Source organism: Notechis scutatus, chromosome Z (assembly GCF_049901735.1).
Source record: "Notechis scutatus isolate UNSWTSFEM ecotype Mainland chromosome Z, rNotScu1.2, whole genome shotgun sequence".
NCBI lineage: Eukaryota > Metazoa > Chordata > Lepidosauria > Squamata > Elapidae > Notechis > Notechis scutatus.
In genome coordinates this window covers 139,772,373-139,789,508 of record NC_142025.1, presented here as the reverse complement: position 1 = coordinate 139,789,508, position 17,136 = coordinate 139,772,373, and the positions used below count along the sequence as shown (strand labels likewise).

The 17,136-nt window shown below is 35.3% G+C and overlaps 1 protein-coding gene across 1 annotated transcript in view; it reads left to right on the top strand.

Moving 5' to 3' along the window:
- The window catches only part of LOC113418600 (serine protease 27-like), a 56,123-nt gene that overhangs the window by 29,607 nt on the left and 9,380 nt on the right, over positions 1-17,136 (top strand). Inside the window, exons 2-4 of the mRNA XM_026677582.2 lie at positions 12,000-12,136; positions 14,576-14,602; positions 15,354-15,516. Coding sequence (XP_026533367.1) covers positions 12,025-12,136; positions 14,576-14,602; positions 15,354-15,516 — 302 coding nt within the window. The 5' untranslated portion in view covers positions 12,000-12,024. The remainder of the gene's footprint in view (positions 1-11,999; positions 12,137-14,575; positions 14,603-15,353; positions 15,517-17,136) is intronic.

Here is a 17,136-nt window from a genome sequence, read left to right as displayed (position 1 = left end):
TGACATCTTCCAGGACAATTCACCCCATTGCTTACCAGATAGGAAAGCGAGGACTTTGAACAAATAAGAGTGAACAGAACAATAAGAGGAGGGTTTTTCTTGACCATCTGAAATACAATGAAGTTTAGTTAGGGAGCTACACTTGGATTAAGAAACCAAGCTAGCATGATGTGATGGTTAAGTATCATAGGATGGCATTGAGGGACCCAGGTCCAAATCCACCATCAACTATGGAAGCTCACTGGGTGATTCAGGGCCAACCATTCTCTCTTAACCCAGCCTACTTCACAAGACTGTTGTTATGGGCAAGAAAGAGAGCAGAGAATGCTATGTACATCACCTTAGAGGCAGGAAGTATATCTAACAAAGAAAAAAATGAGAGGGTCTAGCCACAAAATTATTCGGTATTTTAAAGATCAATGTTTTTTATTTAAGGAAGTAAACTAATATCTTCCAATGCAATGTCAATGGGGGGAGGAATTCAATATTATGTATTTCCCCACATAGTCAGATTTTTAGCATTGATTTCAATGGATGAAAAATAGAAGAAAAAGAAACATTGGCATATGAAATAGTAAAAAATGTGCTCAAAGCTTTATGAGTTTTCGGGGGCACATAGAGAATGTAGAAAGTAAGGAAGATGGCCATGAAGAAAAGATACAGAAACAGTTCCTAGGCCAATGGATAAAAATATATATTTAAGTCCAGAACAATGCAATAACATATGGAAGCAACTCGGGCCTTCCTAGTTCATGGCATGGAAATAGCAATAGCAATACCAGTTAGACTTATATACTGCTTCATAGTACTTTACAGCCCTCTCTAAACAATTTACAAAGTCAACAAATTGCCCCCCAAAATCTGAGTCCTCGTTTTACCGACCTCGGAAAGATGGAAAGCTGAGTCAACCTTGAGCTGGTCAGAATCAAACTCCTGGCAGTGAGTAGAGTTAGCCTGCAGTGCTGCATTCTAACCAATGAGCCCCCACATCTCTCAAATACAGCCAATCAGACTTGCAAGATTCTGTTATTATAGCAAATGTCCTTCCTTAGGAATTGATCTCCTGGTCTGGTCTACATAGTGTGGTTGACAGAGGGTTACAAAAGGCGGGTCTGTTTTGAGAATGGGCTTCTAGCATTATAAAATACAATCAGTATTTTATGGATCAGTTAAGCTGTGCAGATACTTAAAATATCTGTAAAGATTAAAGCATCCATGTTGTCCTAGCCCTTGCAACAATATAAAATTGACCCATATTTTTGAGTCCATTCTGAAAGGAAAAAGTCTGGGGACCACACAATAATTCTAGTAGTTACTGATCCTTTAGTATTGGCAAAGATATGTAGGAAGGGAACCAGTGGAACTTATTATCCCTGGGTTGTGTCTTGAGATATTCTTCAGACTGGGCAGCTTCTGAAAAAAAAATTCCCAGAATGGGATTCCTGTCTTACAACACTATACAGACAATCTCATGTTCATCAGGAACCTATATTGGAGCTTGGGGAATTTTTTTCTAACCCTAAAGTCGAAGAAACATGTACATGAAGATGGAAGTGAACATCAATCACAAATTGTTTTGTATCACTCAGCAAGTATTTGTTTCTGTATTTGTCATTCAGCCAAGACAAGGAAATCCAGATTAGGAAATCAAGACAGAGAAAATAACAATAAATGACACAGTTGGCACACCACAGGAAATGGAAAGCAATGAAATGACTAGCCAAAGACAGAGAGAGGAAAATAGATGTTCACGCACCCACACATATATCTACATGTGGTCTGGAAAAAAATTGCAAAAAAATTATTCATATTAAAGGTAACAGGATTCTTTGTTTGGGTTACACACAAGGAAATGTATTATTCTTTATTGTTTCATTCTGGAAATTATACCCTATCTTTACACAATAGATGTCAGGAATTTGCTAACAGGAATCTGAAATTGTGTTCTTGAGTTCTTCCATTTCTTACTTTTCTAATTTGGCTTTACTCTGATCAAGATATATACAGACAATGACATATGTGTTTCTCCAAGTACATCTTATTTCTAATATATACATTGGCTATGAGTAATTTTGTTTTCTGTGTGTGTTCAGTGCATTACTTTGCATCAACATTCAGAGATTTTTATATATGCTCCGCAAATACAAACACATTTATTGTAATCATGTTTATTTGAGGAATATATTGGCTGAAATATAGATTTGAAAGTATAAATGAGATAGATTTGAATTAAAAATTCTTCACAAGCAGTAATTTTGACATCACAACAAGAATTGGATGTAGACAATGTTCTTTAAAACTATAACTCAGTGTTTTTCTTGATAACTGTGAATATAATTACAAATTGGGAAAAACACAGAAACATTATTATATATTTATGATATATTATCATATAGCAAAAGATAAATATTTTAATGCACTATTTTAACTAGGTGTCATAATATTTTTAAAAAATTTGAAGAAGCCACTCAAAAACAAATACTGTAAAGGGAAGTCCTGATTTGATGGCATATGAAAAATGTTTTAATCTAGTTTTTTTAATTAAAAAAGTATTTTTAATTTTCAATTTCAGTGTTAGATCAGCACAATAGAGAGAATTTCTAAAAATCATTCAGTATTATTTTGTTCTTCCCTGAAATGCTGGAGTTGAATGGGTTTTTTTTCTGAATGAACAACACAGATAAACCAAGTTGCTTGTGTGTAGCCTGTGTTAGTGTTGCAGTATAAGTTTCTGATTTCAGTTGTCATGGGGGATTTTTTTTTTTTTCTTTCTTTCCTTTTTTTAAAATCAGAACAAGACTCTGTGTGTGTGTGCATGTGTGTGTGTGTGTAGAGGGGGAGGGGAGTGATTCACAAAATAGTTGACATTACCTTTGCTCCAGTTACGTACAAGTAAGTAACTCTATTGTGGTGGTAGATGCTTCTTTCTTTGAATCATCCACCATTGCTTACTGGAGGAGAGTCACAAAAATATCATTCTTAATACATTTCCACACCCAAATTTTTGTACACTCATCTCTGTCCGTGTACCATTTCCCAGCTAAGCAGGTGGAAATAGTCAAAATATGAATGAGTAATTCAAAACTGAGTAATCTGGCTGGCATTATTATTTTACATTTTTCTTTCAGGTAGAAAAACAAAAACTCAAACAAGATACTGAAAGGATTCTTCAGGTGTTTTCATGTTATTTTTATCATTTATTGCACAATCATATGCATGTTTACTTTAAAATGCCCCATGACATCTTCCCTGAATTACTGTACCTAGAATGTTTGAATGAATGAATGTTAAATATTAAAATAGCTGTTCTGCCCTAGCAAAACTCTTAACAATATTATGACAGTTACTATGATGTAAGAGACATTTCATTGTTTAGTGGAAATGTCCAATGTCTTTACATGGACACTAGACTTTCCATGGAATAGTAGATAATTAACAGCAAAATAGGTCAGTCTCACATGTTAATATTTGGCACCATCTTTTCCAGCTCAAACATCTGAATCTATTACATCCAGATTCTGAATATTCCTCCTGCCCCTTCTGCCATATTGTTATCTTTTTTAATATTTAACTTGTTAGTTTGGTTTATTAAAAAGCAGTATGCTCTGCCTTTTCAAATAAACATCAAGGTTGAGAGTTAAAATTACATATAATTGAAAAATCAGGAGTATCTTTTAGAACTCAATTGCAGGAAATCTTAGTACCTGTACTAAGTCAGTCATAACATTTATTTTAGGACAAAACCTCACCCTTCTGGCTTCCAACAATAATACTATCTATTACCAAAAGCACAACAATTAAATAGCATTATATAGGGGGTCTGCATGCTTTGAAAATAAATTGGAAGATATGTTTTGGATCTTATAAGAATACAGGATCTCTGTGCTATTTGTTAAAGCAGCTCAATATTTTCCAGCTTTCTATTCAAGCATGCCACTTTGAAAGAAAGATGGTGCTGCTGCTTTCAGGAATCCACTTGCTAAACTTGGTTCTATTGATCTTCCTCAGTCTCTCCTTCCCAGAATTGCCACTTGATCGTCCTCTCACTGATCTATGTAATCCTTATCTAAACCATGGTTTTTTCTCTTTGCTCCACTCCAAAGCTTTCTGAAGCCCATCTGGAAGCAATGTGGAAAGATACACTGAACCAGACAACTGTGTTGTTTAAATGATAGAGATTCATTCAATATACAGTAGAAGGAAGATGCATTAGATGATGATCTATATACTGCATGAAAGACTAGTATAATTAAATGTTGGGTCCATAATTCATATTGTCAATGACTACTATAAAAATATAAAATCTCTGCTGGATTTGTCGTCAGCTCATCTAGTTCTGACTTTATTACACAAAATGGACAACTTGATTCATCTGGGAAGTTCATAACTATTCTATTGCCGCCTTTAGGAACCAGTATTTAAGGTATGCCATTATGGTCTGGGACAGGGTTCTGCAAACTTAGCAACTTTAAGACTTGTGGACTTCAACTCCAAGAGTTTAAAGCTGGTAGAGAGCAAAGCTGGCTGAGGAGCTCTGGGAGTTGAAGTCCATAAGTCTTAAAGTTGCCAAGGTTGGAGACCCCTGGTCTAGGAAATAATAAGAGCCATCAATATTAGCAGTAATTGATAACCTAATCCTAAATAAACTGATTAGTCCACTTTTCAAAACTTCTACATCAGTTTCTTTTAGTAGAACTTCAATTTCACAGTTTAGCATATTGTGTGAAAACCTGTTTCCTTCTCATCATCTAAATTTCCTTACATTTATGTTATTACTAATGTTTGCTCCACCTAAGATGCTACAATAATTGCAAAAAATAAAATCCAAACTATAAAGCATAGGAATAAAATCAATGTGTTAGAAATAATGATTCAAAGGGACTTCCGGTTTGCAGGGCTTCGGTGGCACGCAGGAATCTGTGATCGTGTGCAGTTTCTGCCTGGGCTCGCCGCTGGAGCACCCCGAGTCAGCTGGCTTCGGGGCTAAGCCACCCCGTAGAGGTGGTGAAGAGGGGGGAGATCCCAGCAGGGTCGAGGAAAGCTGCATCTTTCCTCCTCAGCTGGCTAAACTCCCTTTCCCGAAGGCGGTAAGAGCGGCGGTCAGAAATGGCCGCCTCAAAGAAGCACTCATCCGGAAAAGAAAGTGGAGGAGGAAGTTAAGAAGTGAAAGTTTTGGCTGACCGGGATAAGAAGCAACAACTAAGGTATCCTGGAATTTAAATTTTATAAAAGATACATCGCTCCCAAAGAAGACTCGGAAGCAGCGAATGAAAGTGAAAAGGGAAAGTTTCTTTTTTTTCACTCTCCTTCCTTATGTTGACAGCGAAGAGAGATGAATGAGAAATCGGAAAAATCCACTTTGGCACCAATAGGTAATTAAACTGGAAATATAATTAAATGCCAAGGGGACAATAAAGATTTCTGAACACTAAAAAATTCTTTTTTTGCTATAAGTGGGAAGGGAGAGGAAAAGAATAAGGGCAGGATTTGGAAGGAGGAGTTTGCCTGGAATTCAAAAGAATTTAAAGTTAAATCTTAATAAGACTTCTAAAAGATACATTTTAACTGGAACTTTGCAACTAAATAGTAACCCCAGGAAGAGAAAGTGAAAAAAGAAGAAAATGTTAAAAGAAACAGCTTGTGTGTATTTGGATTGCTTGGTGACTTTGGGACTTCTGGAAATTATATTTGAATGACTAAAAAACAATGGGTGGCTGTTTACAATTTTTTACAATGGCATCACTTGTGGATGAACTGAAAATTTAATTTAAAAAAATATAAAGAAGAGAAACAAGAAGGGAAGGGCTCTTTTGCCTCTGTTTTTCAATTCTTAGAAATGGCGATCTGTACTTACGAGAAACTACAAGAAAAGACTGCGCAACAAGAAGATTGGGACAAAGAAGAAGCCATCTTTAATGAACAAGTAACTTTATCTGGGAAAGAAAGGGGAAAGGGGGGAAAGAGAATGGAGAATTTAAGACCTAAAAAAACAACCAAAAAAGGGGAAAATAATGTGAAAAGTGGATATAATGTTAGAAAGCAACAGAAAGGGGGAATACAGAAGAGGGAAATGGAGGTGGAGAGACAAGGGGGTAAAAAGGGGAGAGAGAAGAAGTAAGGGAGGAAGGATGGGAAGAGAAGTTACAAAGGTTTGGAGCAAGATGTAAAGAAACAGGACTTATTCAGAGATAATGGGTGAAAATTTAACTGAAAAAGCGATTCTGCAAAGGTACATAAGATTGTATTGTTATATTTGTATTAGAAATAATGTTAGAAAATTGGAAATAACATATGATTAAAAAGTGGGATAAAACAGTCAGTATAATTCAGTGAAACTTTTGTGAACAAAATAAATGAAAAGAAATAAATGAGAGAATTGAATTAGGAAGGAATGGGAACATTTTAATTACTCAATGTTTTATAAAATATAAGTGAAGTGGGGGGGAAATAACTATGGAAAGTTTATAAGTGTTCCCATAGAAGTATGATACCTATTTGAAAAGTAATGTGTAAAATGTTTAAGATTTAAATAAATATTAATATTAACGATAGAATTGAATTGGTATGGATTGTTGTTTTAATTATATTATATATTCATAATTTTTTCTTTTTTTAAAATACAGTGTGTAGTTTTAGAATGTACCAAGCAGAATCTGAACGAAAGTTATGTATTATACTAAGTGTTATAATTTTAGGGGAAAGATATAAAGGCGTCATACTCCAATCACTGATTACAGGAGAAATTGTGTTTAATGAGAAAAGATAATAGACAGCTGAAACAGGACAGACAAAGAATATAAGTATAATGATCTGAATTGAGATGAAATAAATAAAATAAAATTAAGAAAGTTAAAAGAGGGGAGAAGCTATATAGAAAATGTAGAATGGTAATAAGATATGGAATGGTATATAAAAATGAGCATGAACTTGAATTTGTGTTTGTACAAAGAGATGTAACCCGGGATCAAGCTGCTTTCAAAAAAGATGTTTTATGTTTTTATGTTTTGTTTGTTTATGTTTGTTTTTAAAAATCAATAAAATTTTCAAAAAAAAAAAGAAATAATGATTCAAGGAATGTCATAAATTTATTGCATTATTTCTGCCATGCACATGAGTGTCCTTCGAAGAGGAAAGAGGAACTAATGACAAAATGTCACAGCATCACAGCATCACACTGCAAACTTCACTCCTTTGGTTCTTGTGTCACATTGTTGTAAACAAGCACATAAGGGAGAAGCTTGTAGCATGATATCATCTTATGTCTTTCTTCATTTTAACATCTCAGCTTGCCACAAATGCCCGATTGTGCATAATTCCTACATTTGCATCGTGTCTCCCACTCTCCTCTTTCATATTAGCCTACATCAACATTCTTGTAAAAAATGCAAATTATTGTTATTATTATGGTTCATCATAAAGTCAGCCAGATGTCCACTGGATTAGGCAATTTTATCTGTATTATTATAATATATTCAAAACAATGTGAAATTACAATTGTCAGTTCTTTAGCTGGTATTGGGCTTCATGTGCAGAACCAAGCAATGTGGCCTTTTGTAACTAACAGATGGAAATTTTGTCAATGAGCAGATTTTTTAAGTACCATCGAATATTTGGGGGAAGGGGTCTGGCATCCAATGTGCCATTAACCAGTGGCACTACCATTGCCAGTTTTTGCCATAATATTTTAACTAGAATTTTCAGATCTTGATATTTTCTGAACTTCTCCCATTTGTTATCTTCTATTGTTATTATCATATCAGCCACAGTTAAATATAAGGTATGCCAAGATTTTATCAGTTTGCATTTGAAAATATTTTAATCTGCTCATTTTCATCTATTTTTTTCAACTATATCTTCCTACAATGTTTCATCACTGCCACATAATAATATTTATAGATAATCCACTGAATTATTTTGGCAACTGCATTATATCAATTTGTATGATCTTTTTGCATTAGTTAAGTATAGATGTATTCTTTATTCTGCTTTTTTGCACAGTCTTCACTTTGAATCATTTGATGACTTTTCTATTCCAGCCTTGATTCCATTAGTTCAAATAGCTTGGTCTTGAGCAACCAAAACCAAGCCTTCCATTTCTTTTTTAATGATCCATTCATTCATTCATATCTTTATTCATTTTCCTTTCAATTTTTTGTAGAAATTGAACGCGTAATATTTTCCTTGCCAGAAGTCTATGTTATTACTTTTTTATATTTGTGTTTTCTTTCCTGTACATTCAGTTAATTCTAATTTTTAACCAGCATTAATGCTTATTCTTAACTGCCTTTTATGTAATCAGCTAATCCCTGCTTTTCTTCTTTGACAGTTTGTTTGACTTGACGTGAGTCACTGCCTTTATTTCTATGGGGCAAGTGTACTCTTATCAACATAATACATAGTGAACAGTCCTAAGTTTTCTTGTTTTTCAGGCCAAACTGTCCATTTAATAATTCCAGCAGAAGTAGGGCCCAGATATTGATGGCCTTGATGGTGTTCCACTGTTTAATTATGTTTTCATCAATTTTCCCACTTTTTGGATATCTTTTTTAATAATCATATTTTTAACTTGTCCTTCCTTGATGTTGTCCAACTGTAAAATGCACAGGTACTTGTAGGCTTCATCCTGGTGATTCCTGATAGTATGGCCATCAATGTATGGGTAATCTATTTTTAGATTCTCAATCTGAGACTGGTGGAAAGTTAGTAATTCAAATCCTAACCAAGAACGTAAAGGTTTGGTTTTGGTTTTGTAAAAGTAGAGTGTTCTGGTCTGATAAATTCAATATTTCCAGAATCAAGGGAGTCCTTTAGTGTTGCTCCAAGAGCGCCAATTACAATTGGAATTACCACAGATTTCTTTTCTTATGGTTATTCAATTTAACAGAACAGAATAACAGAGTTGGAAAAGACCTTGGAGGTCTTTTAATCCAACCCTCTGCTCAAGTAGGAAACCCTATACTATCTCAGACAAGTGGTTGTCCAATCTCTTCTTAAAAATCTGTGGTGTTGGTGTGCCCCCAACTTCTGGAGGCAAATCATTCCACTGATTAATATTAAGAAATGGTGGATGATCACAGATAAAAGTGGAATTCTATCTGCAAGTCCCAGTATTTTGTAATTTGTTTTCCAATTGTTTTTCCCTAGGCCTATCATCACCCAGAATAGCAACATTAGTGAAGTAGACATTGTTAGGAATAACATCTTTATAATTAGTTATATCAAGCATGTTATAAACAAGATGGCAAGATCTTAGTCCCGTGATGGCGAACCTATGCCATATGTGCCGGAAGTGGCGTGCAGAGCCATCTCTCTGGGCATGCCAGCTGTCACCCGTTGCTCTTTTGGGTTCTGACGTGCAGATCTTCACAAAAATGGAAGTATCAGCCAGCTAGTCTTCACACATGCAGAAGTGCAGGAAACTGGAAGAGCAGCTCCCCGCTGCACATGCACGCACCAGCCAGCTGGTCTTCATGCGTGCATCTGTGTTAGAATCCGGAAGACCAAATGGCCTGCTAAACTTCTGGTTTCTGGTACTCCTGCACATTTGGTTTCCAACACACATGCACATGCTCCCATTTCGGCACTCAGTGCCGAAAAGGTTTGCCACCACTGTCTTAGTCCCATAAATCCTTAACCTGTTCATTTTCCAAAACCTTCTCAACTAAACTATCTTCTTAGTAGGCTTTACTACATTTGAATGCAAACTTTTGGCAAAGTTTCTAACAAATAATTTTGCCAACTTGATCATCATGCTGCTTATAGTCAGTTTGAAAAATTTTGCTGCAACTGCTTATCATTCTTTTCACTACAAAAGTGACATTTGCAGTTGTTTACTACATGCTTACTTTCATGCAGTTAATTGGCAAGGCTTTTGTTTTTGTGCCACTAAAATAAAGCTTTCAGGTTTTTTTTCTTTAACACTCTGTGTAGGGTTTATCAGTTTTTCCTTCTACATTATTCAAATATTGACCATGCATTGGCTTATTCTTCCAATTAAAAAATCAGTTTTGAATTGTTTCTTTTCTATATTCAACCTTCAGTCTATTGTTTTCAAAAGGTTTTCTAGGCTGATTTTTTTTTAGCAAAGATTCTTAGCTTTTTTTAAATGTAGCCATTCTGGCCATGCTTTCTTTCCTCCACAGAATTTAAAATCTTTTCCTCCAGAAATTTAGGAAAATGTTGGAGAGAATGCCCATTTTTTATGAGCATATTTTACACAATCCCTCCTACTCTACTTCTAAAAATATCACTTCAGACTTGTTTTTCATGTGAAAAAGAGAGAGAGAAAATCCATTCAGATTCCTTGTATGGTCAATATATAGTACATCCTTAATATTTTCATTATCTTATCATCCATTAACTCAACTGTCTCTCTAGCTGGCTTCCCATTAATGATATAGTTCAATAATTATTAATTATGTATGCACACATGTACATAAGAATATTACTAATCATGATTATGTAGAATTGAATCATAGATTTATTTGTATTCATTTTGGGTTGCAAAATATCAGATGACCAATTAAATAACTTTTTTTCCAGGGGCTATTAGGATTTTTTGCAGACCATATAAAAATCCTATGAAGTGAAATATGTTTTCCCCAGAAATGTTGTAACAACTTTTCTCTGAATTCCTAACCAACACAGTTATTAGTCATCATATCCATGTGAGTTTTAGTCACAACACTTCTGGGAAGCACCAATTTGAGGGACATTATTTTAAAATTGTTGCTAGGTAGGACTAACTCATTTTTCCTTCCTCCATAAGAATTCTATCCCAATAAAAAAAATTCTGCCATCAGCCTTTGCATTGCCCTACAAAAAAACATTAGTAGCAGAAAAATCAATCTACTAAAAGTTTACTGGAATGCTTAATGTAATATAAATAAAGATTTGCTTCAAAAACGAATGGAATGCTGACTATTGTTTCATTTTTCACACCATAGGAATGAAAAATATAAATACATATTGATTATTTTAGAGGCATGTAAATAAGGCAAAATCATATTCGAATCATTAATTTGGTTTAGAAAATCATCCTAATTCAGATCAAATCTTCAAATTAGATTTGCTAAAAGACATTAAATTGGGTAAGCAATCATCCCATCTTCAAGGGCTGAGATTGAAAACGTTCCTTATCACTAAAGCTTAAGTATTGTAGATAGCCATAGATGATATGATATTGATTAGTAGAGCTCAAAGCTGCAGACAAGTAATCATTATATTGTTTTTAAACCACTTGTCTCATCATTTATTCCACATATCGAAAGCAACTTATAAAGTTTTGGTTAACAGGATATTCCCTATATATCGCCCCCCGTTTTGCTTCGAAGCAAAGTCTACTAGAATCCAATGGGACCTACTCCAGGATACAATCTTGATACAAGATTGTAATGATCAGTAAGGTCATTACTGATCATTGCAAAATAGATTTTTAAAATAGATATTTTTGTGTCATTTGATTATAGATCAATTTCTTTAAAAAAAAATGATCACCCATCTCAGCTACTTTTCAAATAACCCTAAATGTAATACTAGAGCCATGAAAGCTTTGGAAGAAAAGGAAGGTTGGACAAGCTGAAAGGATATCAACTGACTGGTTAATAGAGGAACTCCTAGCTGCAGTCAGAGTAAGAAAAACATACACATACAGATTGCACTGTATATTGTATTGTATATTTGGGCTTAAAACGGGTCGTATTATGGATCATAAGGAAGATGATTGGCAAAGAAAAAATTCTAGTAGTTGGACTGACTTGATAGAACAATAGACCTAGAAATAGGGAAATGGGTAACTTGAAAGGAAGGAAGCAGTAGTAAGATACATTTACTCAGCAGGTTTTGTAACTATCCCAGCAGGCAAATACCAAGATCTGGCAGGATTCCTAGGATGAATACGCCCTTCTGGGGTGTGTGTGTGTGTGTGTGTGTGTGCGCGTGCATATATATATAAGCATCCAAAGTCTGAGTAGCCTAAATTAATCTTCTTATTTTGTAAGAGTACCACATCTTACCTTTTTGTGTATGAGGAAAACGAAGGAAGAAAACAAAGAAATCAGCAGTGGTGTTATGGGCCACCACCAGCAAAGGCTAGGGAGAAGACTGTTGCTACTGATGCTTCTGCAAATGATGACAAGTAAGTATTGATGGACTTCCTGTAGAAACAAATGTTTCTCACTAATGAGAGATGGGACAAGCAATATGCAATATCCTAGATTAAATGCCAAAATTCCACCAGGGCTCTCCTCTCCTCTCCTTTGTGCTTTTTTTTTCAAGAGGCAACTAGACTTTCTGGTTTTTGTTTTCTTTTCCTTTCCTTTTCTCTCCTCTCCTTTCCCTAGCAAAATGCAGTACTAAGCTTCTGAAAGGTTTACTAAATTTTCAAAGGCACTAATATGAAACATGTTTAAAAACAAAGTGTACAATTTCTTTTCTCTGTTTTGGGAAGATGAGGGGGAAATTTGGCTAGCAGGCTTGGGTAACTGAGACGAACAGCACAACAACTAAATTTGATTTCATTACAGTTATGTTTGTACTTTCATGTGGGACATATAATTATTCTATGGGCATGTTTTAATCATTATTTTAATTTTCACAGTCAACACTTTAATTAGAATTGACTTTAGGAGTCCCCACGCCAAACCTTTAAGGGATATTAGGGCAACTCAGAGCTTCCTACTGTCACCATCAAGACTTAATAAGCAGGGAACCTAATTTGGGAGATAGCCATCAGATGGCACCCCCATTTTAAGAGGAAGCTCAACGATATCTTAGAAGAAACTTTGCCTGGGAGGAGCAGACTTTGGGTCATGCAGGGACAGGCCTAGGGCACAAATGAGGTATTACTGCGTTATGTTGTCTGTTGGGTTAGGTTTGCCAGGTATGTCTATGTTCTACGTCTGCTGTCCAAAAAGAGAAAACTTTAAAAAGAAAGTATTTCACCTAGTGAGTCAGCCTGGCACTCAATTAATGAATTTGTGACAGTATTCAACATTTGTGGACCTTCTTATTGTTCTGAAATATTTTATTTTCATTGTCATTGACAAAACCATGTTTGAACCATCCAAAATCCAAACTTCTTGGTAGTTCTGATTTAAGCCTCTTTGTGAAAGCATCAATCACTGTGTGATGACATATGATTTGTATGCTGATGGTATCAAATTATACATCTCTGCCTCTGGAGAACTAAACAATGCTGTTGATACCCTCTCTGTCTGAAGACTATGGGAGTCTGGATGGAGAAGAGCAATTTTCAGCTTAACCCTGGCAAAACTGAATAACTCGGATTTGAGGGCATTCCAGATCTGATATTTTACCATATTTTTTACTGGATGGATTTGCACTACTCCAAAAAGACTCTATGAGCACTCTGGGATATTTATGGACTCACAATTCTTGCTTAAAGAGTATGTGTCGGGGTGGCTTGAAGGGCTTTTGCACAACTTTGTGTTGGTCACCAATTGTGTCTATTCCTGTAGGCTCTACAGGTAATCCTCAACTTACAACCAATCACTTAGCAACTGGACTTCTCCAGGGCTATGTATGACCTGGATTCAAAATTCTAATGGCTATAGCCCTTCTGCGATTACCTGACTACATTTTGGGCACTTATCAATCAACCCACATTAATGACAATTTTTCATTATATTTACAACATTTTTTGCTGTAAACTGGTGTTTATTTCCAGTTTCCAGCAAAAAGCCTGCTTGTGGATAATGGGTCTGCTTAATGGTCATGGCATTTGGTTAACAAGCAAGAAAGGTTATATGCGCATGGACATATGGTGTCCCATTCATGACCAGCAAGACTTACAAAAGTAATTCTGGGCTCAATTATGATCATAAGTCAAGGACTACCTGTACTCTGTTATTAATGCCCTGGTCACAGTGTGAGCAGTTATACGCACTCTTCAGTGGACATTACATTTCTGTTCCATGGGCTATATCAGTTGCTAGTTTGCTTCTGGGTTCGATTCAAGACATTGATTTTGACCTTTAAATCCCTGTGTGGCATGGTTATTTGAGGGATTACTTCTCTGCAGTTGCATACACCCATTGCATCAATTTCAGCTGAATGGGAATATTATGGGTCCTTTATGTTATGAAGTTTCATTTGATGGGACCCACAGGATGAACCTTTTGTGCCCTGGCACTCACCCCTTTGGGTTCACACACACACACACACACACACACACACACCCAGTAAAATTGGCCCTGACTCATTGATTTTTCTGGAAATCCCTTAAAACCTGGTTTTGTCAGCAGGTTTAGATGACCCATAGAAATCGGGACTTTGTGAAATGTATCGAAGACCTTGAATGTACTCTCTCATGGTGTTGTTTATATTTATGTTTTAGTGAGTTTTTAAAATGGTTTTTAAAACTCTGCTTTTTTGTTTTAATTGTACATAACCCAAAATTATGTCAGGTAGATAAATGTGATAAGTAAATGAAATAAATAAAATAAGTAGATTAAATATAAGTGATACTTAGACTGCAGTTGCCAAATTACTTCTACTGTATTAAAATAGCAATCTAAGCTGTAACTCTCATTATTTTATATATCTTTCTTTTTAGATGTTGAACCAAACTATGCCACCAGAGGTGAGCATCAGTTATATCTGTTTGCATATTGACTTGTTAGCATGCTATTGATTAGAAAGATTGTCCCACTAAATACTAAAATATAGGGAATGTGAACATATTCAATTTTACTATAATGTTCTTTGAAGAATAGCCATGTAGAAACTATATAATAGAAATCGTGGCATTGATATCTATAGTTAAGTTTCAATTAAAGCTGAAAAAAAATGAATATTGCCTTTACTAGTGTCAAAGTCATTTATGGAATGTTGTTAGTCACATGTTCCACGTGCACCCTAGTCGATCATCACCAGGCTCAAGAGGTACATGAAAAAAAATCCAAAAATGCATCAAAAAGTTGGAAGAACCTAAAGGATTCTAAGAAATGTGAAGGAGGTTGGAAAGGGATCAAGATTGGAAGAGAACACCTGGTTCCTGAATTGGCAATATGGAATATGAAGAAAAAGTGGATGGGTGGTTAAATAAAAAACACACCAGGGATAATGGTCTTTGGTTAAGCATAGCTAGAGGAGAGGGCCCAAAGGGGAAGTAAAAACTAAAACAGAAAAAATGGAAATATGGAGTAAGGGGAAATAGGGCTTATGGTCAGGAAGTTGGCCATAGGGCAGCAAAACACTTAAGAATATATAGATTCATATCTTTTAAATTTCAGATTTTTTTTTGTTTGCAATTTTAAGATGATAGAAGAATAAGAATCTAAAATCCAGAATTAGGAAATACCGGGAACAGTAAATGTTTCTTTTTTGCTCAGTTTGTGGAAAACAGGGCTATCTGGACCGGATTGTAGGGGGTACAGATTCTCGGGATGGAGAGTGGCCTTGGCAAGTGAGCATCAAGTTGAATGGGGAACATCACTGTGGCGGTTCTCTTGTCACAGATCAGTGGATCATCACAGCCTCACATTGTTTTAGTCTGTAAGTACGGCCTCTACAACCTGCTGGCCATCTTTCAATCCTGTTTCTTGGGGAAACAAAATCCTTGGCAGAGTTTCAACGCAGCCTTCTAAAGTCTCCCAGTGCCTTCCCAGCCAGTGTGGAGTTCACAGACAGTCTTCTAAACCACAGTCCTTATTGATTAATGGCTGTAAGCAATATGCGGTAGTATATATAGACACCATGTAGATCTAAAACTATTTTTAGTAGAACTATACTAACAGAATGTTATCAGTTCTGAATGTGCTCCTCTTCTTCCCTCTTTTACCTTCAGGTAAATGATGGGGGCTATATGATATATTTTCATAAGCTACTTTTTTGGCCTGGGCTCAAGCTTATTTATCTGATCACTGCATTGGTAATGGAACTTTTCTCTGTTCTTCAAGACCATTCTTTATATTCACTACAATCGCAGCTATTAAGGAAAACAAAGAAGGCATTTCTTCTTATATCATGCAGGGATGGGCTTCAAGTCAGTCTTCATACTTAATGACCTTCTGGACAAGTTCTTGCACTTTCCATATATTATTAGAGCAATAATATTAACTATAAAGATAAAAATGCCCTCAAACTGAACTTGATTCCTGTAGGTTTTTTAATAAGCGGTTAGCCATTGTTGTCTTCTGGTTTTTTTCAACTTCTCAGAATAATTTGAGATTTCATGTAGTCTTTCATCCAAATACTATCAATCAAGATTAGCTTCTAAGCCCAGAAAAATTCAGCCACATGGTGAACTTGCAAAATTAAAACACTTGATTTCAACCTGCATTTGAATCAGTTTGAGATGAAACTGAAAATTTGATAATGACTAATTTAAATTTCATAGTTGAAGAAGCATCTCAATAAAGACTTTTACTTCTTATTTTTGCAATCTTTTGCTTATCTTTCAAATTACATTTTCATTTTCCTCACTGATTTTGTTGTTCTTTTTCATTATGTTTTTTTTCTATACAACTAGGATTTTTTAAAAAATTAACAAAATATTAATTATAAAAGCATAAATCCAATTGATCAATAGTAGAAAATTCCTTTAGGATATTTGAAAGGCTATTAAATGTATACTTCAGACAAGAACAGTGTTTTTGTTTTGATGGTTGCATGCATTTTCATATATGTGCATAAACATATAAATTTAATTTTATCTTGATATAATTGTATATGTTTATGTGTGGATTACATGAGAGAGAGAGAGGGAGGGAGAGGGAGGGAAAGAGGGAGAGATTGTCCTGTTGTACCAATATAGACTATCCCATTTGATACCTCCCCCTGGTTCAGCCAGTCTCCCTCCTACATTAGTAAAGTGTATGTATCTTGTGTTTCCCAATACATGCCCTCCTCCCCAATGGGATATTGCATTTGTCTTCATTTTCTAGCTATTTTTCCCTTCATCCCAGTCAAAACTGCAGAACTGGCAGATACAGAGAAAGACTCAGCCAGTAGAATCAGAAAGAATCAGCCAATTCTCAGAGAGGAGGGAGAGTACATTAAAAAAAAAACCAATGAAGAATCTCTTTTGGACTTTTGGCTCAACACTCATCTTGTTTTGCACCAAAAATAATTCCATTTGTCACATATAGGGGTTTTTTTTTGTCTTACTTTGTG